The 13,901-nt window shown below is 36.8% G+C and overlaps 1 protein-coding gene across 5 annotated transcripts in view; it reads left to right on the forward strand.

Moving 5' to 3' along the window:
• Positions 1–13,901, forward strand: part of LOC115212873 — a 66,456-nt gene that overhangs the window by 31,835 nt on the left and 20,720 nt on the right. For 4 of the 5 annotated variants that reach the window (XR_004999624.1, XR_004999622.1, XR_004999623.1 and 1 more), the window contains exon 3: positions 3,366–3,445. Coding sequence is in view for 2 of the 5 variants with exons in the window: in XM_036503810.1 (XP_036359703.1) it covers positions 3,366–3,445 (80 nt within the window). In the remaining 3 variants the exon portion in view is untranslated. Of the gene's footprint in view, positions 1–3,365; positions 3,446–9,880; positions 10,453–13,901 lie in introns of those variants that run through there. The other variant, XM_029781663.2, reaches the window with a different exon arrangement.

Raw genomic sequence — 13,901 nt, forward strand, 5'->3', positions numbered from 1 at the left:
GCATGCATGTGTTAATGTTTGTTTTCATGTTTAGTTATAATAAAAACAATTTCACATTAATCAGAGGGGTTTTTTTCTATACTTTTGTAGAGTACAAGTTTATTCCTAAACAAGAATATTGTTGGCAGTTTACTTTGAAGTTTTGGGTCAACTAAGCCATTGTTGGACTGTGATATATTAGATATTAATATTGGCTCTATATAGTCTCTGTTGGGTTAAAGTCTTCCTAGGGCATGTGGGTTTGAGTGGGATGGTAACTAGGTTTTAGGATAGGTTGTTATGGAGAGGCATTTTGGAGAAATTTTTATTATTAAATTTAAGATTTATTTATAGGTTAAGTTTAAGGTTAAGTTATTGTTTAGAATTTAGGTAAACAAGTGTGTATGTATAGGTGTGTCCCTTTGTCAGATAGGTACAGTGGGTGTAAGTAGTTAACTATTTTGGGTTTTATCAGATTTAATCCTTCGCTTGACAACATAAAGGTCCAGTATTTAAAAGCATAATAACTGGGTGTGTCAACTTATTTTATAGGAATTGTTTGGGAGGACAATAAGAATTTATGTATGTTTATGCTGGTCAGTTGCTTTATTTGTTGTTGTTATTACTTAGGGTATTTCCTATTCATTTAGAAGGTGGTGGTTATTAGTCAGGCATGTCATGGTGTTGTGAGTAAAAAAAAAATTTCTCTTATATTTTAATGTTCAGAAAAGGATTTGGTTAGGTGTAGACGCTGTTGACCTGTATGTTTTTTCCAGGTGCTCATTGTTCTGTAAGCAATTTCATCATCATCATCATCATCATCATCATCATTTTTTAATGTCCGCTTTGCATGCTAGCATAGGTTGAATGATTTGACTGAGGTCTGGTGAACCAGATGGCTACACCAGGCTCCAATCTGATCTGGCAGTGTTTCTATAGCTGGATGCCCTTCCTAATGCCATAATATATAGAAATTTTAATTTTTGTATTTTATGGAGGATGAGTTTGTGGGAGGTATTTCTGTTCAATTTTACTTCTGCAATTCTGTTCAAATATTGGTAATTTACGTTCTTTTAGGTTTCTGGATATATCCAAAAGTGGGGTATTATCATAAAGGCAGTGTATATATTCAGGTATAAAAATGAGAAGAAAATAAATAATTTAAAAATTAAACACTTTAGAATTTAAAATTTTTAAAAGAAATGAAAGGAAAAGTTAAAAAGGATTATAAAAGAAAAGGTTCTTACAACTTGGATCTTTTCTGTTTGGCTGCCAGTTTTCAATCTCGTGAATTCCTGCTCAAATTGGTTTCATATTAGGTGTAATGATGTGGTTTTTTGTGTGCTAATCCCTGCACTGAAATTCATTTTTGCATTAAATTGATAAATAAAAAATTATTAGCTTTTAAAGTTTGCAAATTTTGGGTAATTTTAGCCAACCTTAAGCCACAGACACATTCATGCCTGTCTCCATAATAACAAACCAAGCTTAAGAACTCTTTTGTCTGTAAGAAAGCACAAGTTGACAAATATATTCCACTCATTGAGATAGTTATCAGATGTGCTAGAAATATCAGCCAAATAGGCCTTAAATCACACACCAAAAACTCTTTTGTTTTATTTATGGATTATCGTATGAATTCCCATGTATAGAATACAAATTTGCAAAAAATTTCTGAAAATTCCAAAATTTTTTTAAAATCTATGTGGGATTATATGACATGCATAAAGCAGAATTTCACTTGTTTACAATTGATAACACATGTTGTCATGCACACAATGACAGCTTCCAAATCCTGTTTTCTGACTGGGGGAAAATTATCAAACTTTAAACATTTATAACTTTTTTTTTTAACTTTTTCTGGAAAAAGTGAAATATCTCCTGAGATTCAGCTAGGAAAACTGCATTAATGTACCAAATTTTAAAATTTTCAATAAACTTGGAATTTTCGAAAATTGGCAGCCAAACTGAAAAGCTCCTACAACTTAACTTGCATATAAATATATACTTTTTATGCATGTGTATGTGGGTTTCTGTAATTATATTAGAAAATATTTTGTGAGGATTTGGGTTGAAGACAGGGAAACTTTTAGATAATTTGTAGAATAGTTGTTTAGCATAAAGATGTGAAAGTGTATTTTTATAATATATTATGGTGACAGTTTATGGTGTAGGTGGAGGGAGGGGAATTAGTGACTTATTGACATGTTTAACTGCTAGAAAAAAATTATCGATTTGAAATGTTTTGGTGTTTTTAAGATTTCATCCTCTTTCCCATCTGTGGTACTATTTGGCTGTTGCACTCATCTGAAAGAAGTATCAGCACATATTACATCCCTTCCCAAACCATCTCTTCATTCCTGGAACTACTTCCATTCCTCATCAACCCAACCCACACTATTTCAGTCGATCCCCTTCTTTCTATGCCTTCAGTCACTGCTCTCTCCCCGCTCTGCTCCAATCCATTCTAAACAAATCTCTTACCTGCTATCATTCTCAATACCCTCCCATATCTGCTGTTAGGAGTCATCTAATATAGCCCCTAATGTATCCCTATTTCTCCCTTTCCACAGCTCCTACACTTTGCACATCATCCCATTACTTTCTGCTCTATTCTTCTTCCTGACCCATTCCTATATCTCCCACCTCACCCTTTTACACACTGGTATTTCCCATCATCTGTACCACCACCATTGTTTATCACTCACAACTTTAACCTCTCCGGCCACTTGTTTGCTTCTCCCTCACATTCTTCTGAAAGCATCCACTCTCATCTCCTCCCATGACCCACTATCTGTTTCATCCCTTATGCTTTCTTTCTTATTCCTTGAGAATTTGCTCTAGCACTCCATCACTACCTTCCTCTTATCTCCTTCAGTCATGTATCTCCTCTATAACAAAACACTTCTGCTTGTCTTTCAGCACCTGGCATACAACCACCCACCTCCAACTTCCTCTCCCAAATACATTTTCTTAGTGGTGGGAGCTTTTTCCATTTCCTTTTTTTCTCTCTGTTCTGTCTTATGAGCTACATGGCAGCCTCACTAGTGCTAGTGGCACAAAAAAAAAACCACCTTGTACACTCTGTATAGTGGTGGGCATTAGGAAGGACATCCAGCCATAGAAACCCACCAAAGAGGACACTGGCGCTCAACACAGCCATGAAGCTCACTGGTTTACTTTCAAACTATTCTACCCTTGCCAGCATGAAAAACGGACATTAAATGTTGATGATATATATATAGTCCAGTCCCCTGTTTCTCTCAAGTTTTCATGGCATGCAACCACTAAACAGATAGCCAGATAGACAGAGAGACAGACAGGTAGACAACCTAACAGTTATACAAAATTATGATTGCATGGATTTTTTTTATTATTTCTTCCAGTAAAATGAGTGTATGTGAAGAATACTGCGTTGATATTTACAATGAATGTCGACTAGCTTCCTATGAAGGAACCTCTATAGGTAAGTACCAAGTTACATCTTTATTTGATTCCTTTCCAAGTCTCCTTTGCACCATGATTCCATTTTAGATTTCCAAATATTGAGTTATGAAGCACATCACTTTCAGGTTCCGTCTCAACATCTAAAGTATAAATATACAAAAGAATAATAAGGTTAAGTAGTCAGTATATGTCTGTGTTAATACATACACACTATCTCCCTCTCACACACACACACACACACATGTTCACAAATATTCTCTTATTCTTTTATTTGTTTCAGTCATTTGACTGTGGCCATGCTGGAGCACTGCCTTTTAGTCGACTAAATTGACCCCAGGACTTACTCTTTGTAAGCCTAGTACTTATTCTATCGGTCTCTTTTTGCTGAACTGCTAGGTTACAGAAACAACATAAGTTAAAAGGACATGTATAGGCACAGGAGTGGCTGTGTGGTAAGTAGCTTGATTATCAACCACATGGTTCCGGGTTCAGTCCCACTGTGTTGCACCTTGGGCAGGTGTCTTCTACTATAGCCTCAGGCTGACCAAAGCCTTGTGAGTGGATTTGGTAGATGGAAACTGAAAGAAGCCTATTGTGTGTGTGTGTATATATCATCATCATCATCTATATCATCATCATCATCATCATCGTTTAACGTCCGCTTTCCATGCTAGCATGGGTTGGACATATATATATATAATTATAAAGTAGGGTATCTACAAGATACCACCATGCTGAAAATAGCAGCCATGATCTGACTCTAAAACCACCATAATTGTCCATATATCAACACGGAGAGAAAACAAAGAGACAAGATGAAACTAGTAAAAAATTACTGAATAATTATAGATCCCGGATTTCTGGCTTTGCATCTACTTTTATTTCTATACACTTTCAAAAAGGTGGACAAAAACCTATGGTTGCAAAAAGAGATCACCTCAGTAAATCTATTCAAAGTTTTTGGCCCAAAAGACTTAAGGATGGCAAAGGATTCTTTTATACACAACTTACACTTATTTATGTTTACTCTGAAGTAAGGGGCTCTCAAAATAACGGACCATTCCAGAGAATAACTCTTATTATTCCTCTTTAGATTGTGTATATAAGATGCAAGTGTGGTAGAGCTACAGTATTTTTCATTTGAAAACGAGATCATATGGGCCTTATACCTAGCCTTAAAATTTACTGTACTACCTATATAAAACTTATCTAAATTATCCTCATCCTTAACAATACATTTATAAATCACATTAGTAATTAGACAGAACCCATCAAGGGGACATAATCCAGAGTCCTACAATTACATGATTTCTCAGGGCCATCCCTAACCTTATTTCTACGACTAACAGTACTTGTCAGATTTCCCACAATCACTCCTTCACACCTCTCATTACTGGAGTTCGATACACCCAGTGGGAGCAAAATGTTGGCATCACTAACCTTAGGCGTATCAGAACTTACCTGCCCAGAACCAGGGTTTCTATCAGAAGAACATCTCCAGTGCACTTGCTCATTTAACTTGTTTCTATTTATAGATGCAATCATGGAGGCCAAATTTGGCATTACTTGGGAAGTTCTCCTCCAGAATCCTAAAAAACATCTTGGGCAAATTTCTTACTCAAAGGGAAAAAGGAGTGGTGGGCAAACCATATTATTTCCCTTATTCTGAGGAATGTCTAGGAGTGATAGAACAAATAGAAAGATAAATTTCTTCAACATGTAAATACTGAGAGGCCACAGCCCATGGGAAACTAGCCTGTAGATTTAGGAAAGCTCTGAAGGAGACCAAACTCAACATTAAGATCACTGAAAAACCAGGGCGCTCCATTAGATCATAGTTATCTAGGATGTACCGCTTTGAGAATACCACATGCACCAATGAGAACTGCATGGAATGCAAAATTAACCCTGGTGTTAACTGTAGAACTAGAAATGTAGTCTACAGCATGAAATGCATAGAGGACGCTTGTAAAGACAAGAACATGATATACATTGGTGAGACATCTGGAAGCATTGCAAAAAGACTAAATGAACATTTGAGACAATATGACGACAAAAAACAGTCCTCCGTTCTCTACCAACACGTCAAAGATCAACATAGAGGCACACTGGGCTGACTTGACATCTGCATTTCATCCAAGCACTGGAAGGACCAATCACTCAGACAAATACAGGAGTAAATGAAACACCCTCTGTAATAAATAGGAAATATATATAGAAGGTAGTGATACTCCTATACCCACAGTATATACATACACAAGTACAGTTGTTAGTAGACAGTTATGTAGGTGAATACATATATATACATATCTTTATATATATAAGTAGGTAAATGGATATGAAGGTAAATAGTTAAGCAGACACGCACACACTCACATAGATGTACACAAAAGGAGACAGAAACACATTATGACCATATACACACACACGAAACTCAACCCAGCAACTCCCCTAATTCCAGGGAATGTCCTAAGGGGGTCTACTTTTTAAGGGCCACCTAACTGGAGTCCCACTGACCCCAATATATTTACTGCATTTGAAACTAAATGCATGGCATCTGTGACCAAATCAGAGCAATGACAATGAATTTCATACCATGAACTCCCAGGGAGTACCATAAGGAGGTTCAATTTCTGAAGGACTGCTTAAATGGGGCCCCACTTACCCTGCCTATTTTGACTGCATTTTACTCACTCCTACACCTACTGATTAAACTATGATCAGCTTCAGTGCTTAGCAAATTTTCAGAAATAAGCTTGGGCATTCTAAATACCTTCATGTACATTCAAATCAAGATAAAGAGTTATAACAGGTACGTTTCAAGTTTGGTAGTGTGAATATTTATATTTTGCAGTTTATGAATCTTATGTCTAGGTGGAAAACTAATCTTCCTCTTCTGGTTATATATTGGTGCTTGGGCCTGCAGCCCCAGAGTTCTAGAGTTTTTTTCTACCTGAATACCCTACCAAATTCCCAGCTAACCTGAATGCCACTTGAAGGGCAGCTTGAAGGCCAGAAACTTAGCTGTAAGTCTTATAGAAAACTGTAAGTCAAACTGGGAACTATGTGTATTTCTATCGGTAAAGCTGGCAGAAAGCAGTCCATGGGTTGATACACCAACAGACTGTTACAGTGATGGAATTCACATTACATGTTGAATGAACAACAAGTTAATGGGACATGGGGTTTAGGTATAGGTATGAGTGAAGTCTAGGTATTGAGTGTATGAGTATGAATGTGTGGATATATGTCAGGTAAGGAGTTTGGAATGGAGTATCAGATAATTGATACCAGGAGATACACAGACAATGAATGTGTCCAAATTCATTATGCTACACGAGGGTAGAGGGCTGCAATGCAGCCTGATAGTGAGGCCAAAGGCCTCAAAGGTGTCCTCCACAGGAGCTAGCCTGAATGCCACCCAAAGGGCAGCTTCAAGGCTAGTATATATATATATATATATATATATATTTAATGTAGGATAAAATTTTTTTCAAAAAAAATTTTTATCAATGGCCAGCATATTAAAAAATACCTTTAAAGGTTAAAATTATAAACAGTTTATATATATATATATATATATATATATACTCTTTTACTCTTTTACTTGTTTCAGTCATTTGACTGCGGCCATGCTGGAGCACTGCCTTTAGTCAAGCAAATCGACCCCGGGACTTATTCTTTGTAAGCCCAGTACTTATCCTATCGGTCTCTTTTGCCGAACCGCTAAGTGACGGGGACGTAAACACACCAGCATCGGTTGTCAAGCAATGCTAGGAGGACAAACATACACGCATACACATATATATATATACATATATACGACAGGCTTCTTTCAGTTTCCGTCTACCAAATCCACTCACAAGGCATTGGTCGGCCCGGGGCTATAGCAGAAGACACTTGCCCAAGACGCCACGCAGTGGGACTGAACCCGGAACCATGTGGTTGGTTAGCAAGCTACTTACCACACAGCCACTCCTGTAAATATATATATATATATATTTACAAACCACGAGTGTAACAGCATAGGAAGTAATACTCATTGTCATTGGAAATAGAGAACTAAATTTTTTAAATGACACAGGTATGATACACTTATAACCAGAACTCTGGATTTCTTGACAGCAAATCTATTGAATACTCAGTGTCATTCATCAGTTGTAGCAAGTTTTATACCTGTTTAAACTACTGTCCAGTGTTCTCTCCTGTATTAAACTTGCATTAAACATGCAACATCTGACAAATGACAGTGAGTATCAAATAGGTCACTGATGAGGAGCTCAAAATCCTGAATTTAAGTGTTCCATATCTGTATTATTTAATAAGTGTGTGTGTTTAGATCTTAGCTTTTGGAATAGGTACACAGCCATCAGAGGTGACTAAGAGGTTGGCATCAAGAAAAACATCTGGCCACAATGCACTAGAAGAGTGGATATAAAAATCATTATGCTGATGATATATATACATACCACACATACACACACACACATATATATATCACTGTATTGACCAGACTTTCAGATGTTATAATACATTGCTGGTCACAGTGTGCTTCCAGCTATTTCTTGATTGTGCCATTCTTTTATATTGTGCCCTAATCATTTAACTAGATCATCTCATTCCGGCATTCTGAGTGGTCTTTTCCAGTCATTTGTAAACCATTCAACAACTGCATAAGTCCACCTCTTATCTAGGAACCTTGTGACCTGTCCTGTTGAACTTGTGTTTTCTGTATTCTACAATCACGTCATGTTACTCTGCTCAAATTATCTCATTTCAGATATGCTCTTACAATGATATTCCTTGCATGGATCTTTCCATATCCCTTTACATTGTAGCCAATCATTGCTCTTCTCTCTTTGTAGTAGCCCACATCTCACTTATGTATAAGACCACAGGTAAGATGGTGCTATTGAAATGTCTGGCACATATGGTCTTGTCCAGTTTTTTTGCCTTACATTCTGCCCTTATACTCTTTGAAGTTTCAGCATCTATGTTTTGGTACATAATTACTCTGTATCCTAAGTAGACATAATCGATATCATTACTTCCCAACTCTGTTCAACTTTCTGCTACATTTTCAGATGGCACTTTTGCTCATTTTAAGGCATACTGCTAAGCTATAGATGTCCAGCTATGTCAGTATGGTTTGCAGCTAATCTGTGCTGTACATGATGAGAATGATGTCATCTGCAAATAGGTGGTATGTTAGTAGCTTGCTGTTGATGTTCACACCCTTTGTCCAGTCAGTGTTTCTGATGACCATTTCTAGGTATGTGGCAAAGAGCTTTGGAGAGATGGTATCTTCTTGTCTGATGTCCTTTCCAATTAGCAAAGGAAGAGCTATATCAGAGACACATCCAGAATTCACATCCCCTAGCAGTTTGATGAATTGTTCCCCAACACCTTGCATTTCCAGTGATTTCAACACTGTCTTCATATCAACACAATTAAAGGCCTCTTTTGTAGTTGATAAAAGTAATACACAGAGGCAGCTTGTGTTTTTTTTTGCTCATTCTGTAAGCTGTGTTACATTGAATACGGTATCCAGTAGTAGTTCTTAGAGAAACCTGCTTGCTCCTTTTTGCTGCTAGTCGTCAAAATATTTGGATTATCTAGTAACTATGACCTTTGTAAACAGCTTGTAGAGGTGGGACAAGAGATAGTTCTTTAGATCTTCTTTATTACTCTTCTTATGAAGCAAAATTCTATCTGAATCTCTCCACAGCAAAGGTATTTCACTCTTCTTCAGATAGTGATAGAAGCAAAGAATGAGGATTTTTTTCCCTGCTCTTCACCCCCATGCCTTAGCATCTCTGTTATGCCATATATACTCTTTTACTCTATTACTTGTTTCAGTCATTTTGACTGTGGCCATGCTGGAGCACCGCCTTTAGTCTAGCAAATCGACTCCAGGACTTATTCTTCGTAAACCTAGTGCTTATTCTATCGATCTCTTTTGCCGAACTGCCAAGTTACAGGGACATAAACACACCAGCATCGGTTGTCAAGCGATGTTGGGGGGACAAACGCAGACACACAAAACATACACGCACACACACACACACACATATATATATACATATATACGACAGGCTTCTTTCAGTTTCCGTCTACTAAATCCACTCACAAGGCTTTGGTCAACCCGAGGCTATAGTAGAAGACACTTGCCCAAGGTGCCACGCAGTGGAACTGAACCTGGAACCATGTGGTTCGTAAGCAAGCTACTTACCACAAAGCCACTCCTACGCCATCTATATTACAAAGGAAGCGCAAACACAAACATACACAATGTTTAATTGACTGCACTGTAGATAACATTTCTAATAATTCCTGTGGTTTCTTATTCAGACCATAATATTTTATTGAATTAATCTCTCTTCAACCTAAATAGCAATTTAATTTATAAACTAATCTCATTTTTGATTTTCTTTTCTTTTTTTTTTTTTTGCAGGAAGTGCTTATGGCAACGGGACAGCGTTTTGTAATGCACAGAACTTTGATGTGGTTGAAGGAACACATAACTGTTTTGAGTTTGATCCTCTGCCATTTGCTGCTGCTATATCTCTTACCTCAACATCCGTCATATTATACACATGTTTGTGCCTTTCCATAGTTCTAAGACATTTCTCTCTTTAAATCACCTTTACTCCGATTACATTTTATCATTCTCCATACAAAAACACTTCCATCTTATTCCACTTCTACCCAACCCTCATTCCTACACCACTCCTGCTCTTACTCCCACTCCACTCTCCTACTGCTATTCATACTCCACTCCTACTTTTCTTCCTACTCCTATTCATACTCCACTCTTACTTTCCCTCCTTAAATATATGTATGGTCTCTTTTGACATTTTGCTTCTTCTTGTTTTTTCTCCTCTTTTTCTTTTCCTCCTCTTTTTCTTTTTCACCTTTTCTCCATCACTTCTCATTTTTCTCTCTATCTCTTTGTCTCATTCCTCTCTCCATCTCCCTTACTCCTTGTTCCACTTACCATACATTCCCTTCCCCTTGATTTTTTTTTCCCCTTGATTTTTTTTTCCCCTTGATTTTTTTTCCCCTGCCCACCATCACTAACCTTTCTCTAAGACCCCCCCTTCATATTCATATACACACACACATGCACACACACACACACACACACACACACACACACACACACACACACACACTTCCAGTGTTCATCTGTGCTAGATATAACACGAAAGGTTCATATTTCAAACATTGTGTCTGTGGAACAAAGGAACAGCCCATAGCCCTCTGCTAGAATCGGAGGGATGAGAGGTTCTGCAACACTAGTGTAAATGCTGTAGCTGTTATCGATGTTCAGTGCCACTGTCATGTGACACAAATACTACATTATATAATATTCTATACCTTTGTTACGAGGTAGCTTATATCTGGCTTAGGCTGATCTGTGTGTTGTGTGTGTCATATGACATGTGGTACAGCCTGTTGTATGCCATTGGATGTAATCACAGAGATCCATGTGATGCAACCTGCTGTACATCATACGATGCGTATCATATGACCAACATTACACTGGAGGTAAGGTTGTCATGTGACACATGTGGTACATCCTGATTGTCATATTTCCCTTGAAGCAACATGTGCTGTTTGTCACTTGATACATGTAACTTACATTGACTTCTGTACCAGCTGTCACATGATGCATGTATTGCTGGCATCTCATGTTACACCTAAACTGCTGGCGCACTAATATAAATTAAATTCTGTTACTGACTGTTGTGTGACACATGTGGCATTAGCTGCCACCACATGATGCCATTCATACATTTTAATATTATCATTATTATTACTATTATTTACTTGCTTCGGCAGTATATATAAATTGGAACAATATTATTATTATTATTGTTATAATAAACAGTGTCTGTTTTGCCTTTCATCCTTCCAGGGTCAACAATATAAAAGTACCAGTCATGTACAGGGGTTGATGTAATTGGCTAACTCCCTCCTCCTAAATATCAGGCCTAGTGCCTATGTTAGAAACAAATACTCGTACTATTATTATTTTTTTTTTATTATCAACATGACTCATAAAATAAGGATGCAGTCAGGTACTGGAGTCAATTTAAACGATCACATTCTCCCCTCCACAGAAATCTTGTGGCCTTGTGCTTATATTACAAATCACAATTTTTATTAATGTTACCAATTGTTATACTTATTATTATTATTATTATTATCGTTATTATTATTATCATCATTATTATTATCATTATTATTATCAGTGGTGGTGGATGGTAGACCAGAGTGCCAATAAAACCACATTGTGTGATTTAGTTATGTCCCTTTACAATTTGAGTTCAAATCCCTCCACTTTCGACTTTGCCTTTCATCCTTCCAAGGTCGATAAAATATTTACCATTGAAATACTGGAGGCGGCGTGTGATCAATTAAATTCTCTCCACCCTTCCCACAAAATCTGGGGCTTTGAGCCTAAAAATAGCTGCCATTATTATTATTATTATTATTATTATTATTATTATTATTATTATTATTGAGATGGCAAGCTGGCCAAATTGTTAGGGTATCAGGAAAAAGCCCTTGCAACATTTGTCCCTGCTCTTCACATTTTGAGCTCAAATCCCACTTTCATCCTATCGCCTTTTCATCCTTTTGTGGGGTTAATATAATATTGTACCAGTGAAGCACTAGAGTCAATGCTATTGACTAACTCCACTCTTCTTAAAAATGCTGGCCTTGAGCTTAAATATTATTATTATTATTATTATTATTATTATGAAAGGGAGTAGATTGGCAGTGTCATCAGTGTACCTGCTCTTTACATTCTGTGTTCAAATTGTTTCAAAATCAACTTTGCCTTGCTTCCTTCTGAGGTGAGGTCAACTAAACTAAAGCACCAGTCAAGAACTGGGGTCATTCTGACTAACTTTACCCCACTAACATGGCTGGCCTTGTGCCAAAATTTGAAGCCATTATTATTATTATTATTATTATTATTATTATTATTACTACGGTGGTGAGCTGGCAGAATCATGAGCACACCGAGCGAAATGCACTTAGGAGTATTTTGTCTGCCACTACATTCTGAGTTCAAATTCCGCCAAAGTCAACTTTGCCTTTTATCCTTTTGGGGTCGTTTAAATAAGTACCAGTTACACACTGGAGTCGATGTAATCGACTTAATCCCTTCCCCCAAATTTGAGGCCTTGTGCTTCTAGTAGAAGCACAATTACTCTTAAGGCGGTAAGCTGGTAGAATTGTTAGCGATATTTCATCTGTCTTCACATTTTGAGTTCAAATTCTGCCAAGGTCGACTTTGTCCCTCATCCTTTCAGGGTCGATAAAATAAGTACCAGTTAAACACTGGGGTCGATGTGACCAACTCACCCCCAACAAAATTGCTGGCCTTGTAGCAAAATTGGAAACCATTATCATTATTATTATTATTATTATTATGATTATTATTACTATTATTGTTGTTGTTATTATCATTATTATTCTGTTGATGTTTTTCCTCAGGAGGCTTGGGTCTTTGTAAAATTTGCAGTGTATTCTTCTTTTTTAATTATTTAAAAAAACTGGAAATAACAAAGACATTGCAAATATATGAGGTCAACAGTTTCAATTGATTACCCTCGATAAATTATCTTTCTTATTTGGTACAACAATTTGATTGTTCCCATATTTAATTAAATCAAAATTCAATGTTGGAATTACGCACCCGTGACTTTCTAAAACACAAAAATACCTTACTATTTGGAATTATAATTTAAAGAAATATTCTTCGATATTTTCAATGTATTATATACGATAACCCTTACCCCCAGAATTATGGAAACTTGTTATTTTACTGATGATAAAATTTAACTTATTTGGTTCAATGCCAAGATATGGCACTTATAGAAACTGATTAATTCCTTCCATTGTAGGTTGAGTCTTTGAGCTGATCCATGACATTATCATCCGTACTATTCAGTCTATTGGAAGTGGACAAGAGGCTGGCTGCAGTAACTCTTTAGCATTCAGAATTACTCTGTCAAACGTGATGCTTATTTATTCACATCGTTTTGAATTAGTGGTGCATTGTCTTGTAGCTTGGAGATTTCAATGATATGATTGTTTATTTTTAGAATGACATTGGCAGGTAAGTATGAGAGGTTGAATCTGGTCTGTTTAAGCATAGAACAGGAAGAATATTTGGGCTGGCTTTGGCCAGTTCAAATGCTGAAGAGTTGAAAGAATGGCAATGTCACTATAGACCATTTCACTTTTAAGAAGGTGTAGCAGGGTCATTATATAGACAGTCTCACTTTAAAGACATGGGTGGGGTGGCATCAATATAGACTGTCTCCTTCTAAAGAAAGGGCAGTAATCACAATAAAGACTGTCTGACTTTAACTCTTTAGCCTTCAGAATTACTTATGTCAAATGCAATGCTTATTTATTCAGAGTGTTTTGAATTAATTATGCATTATCTTGTA

Source organism: Octopus sinensis, linkage group LG6, assembly GCF_006345805.1.
Source record: "Octopus sinensis linkage group LG6, ASM634580v1, whole genome shotgun sequence".
In the NCBI taxonomy this organism is placed as follows: domain Eukaryota; kingdom Metazoa; phylum Mollusca; class Cephalopoda; order Octopoda; family Octopodidae; genus Octopus; species Octopus sinensis.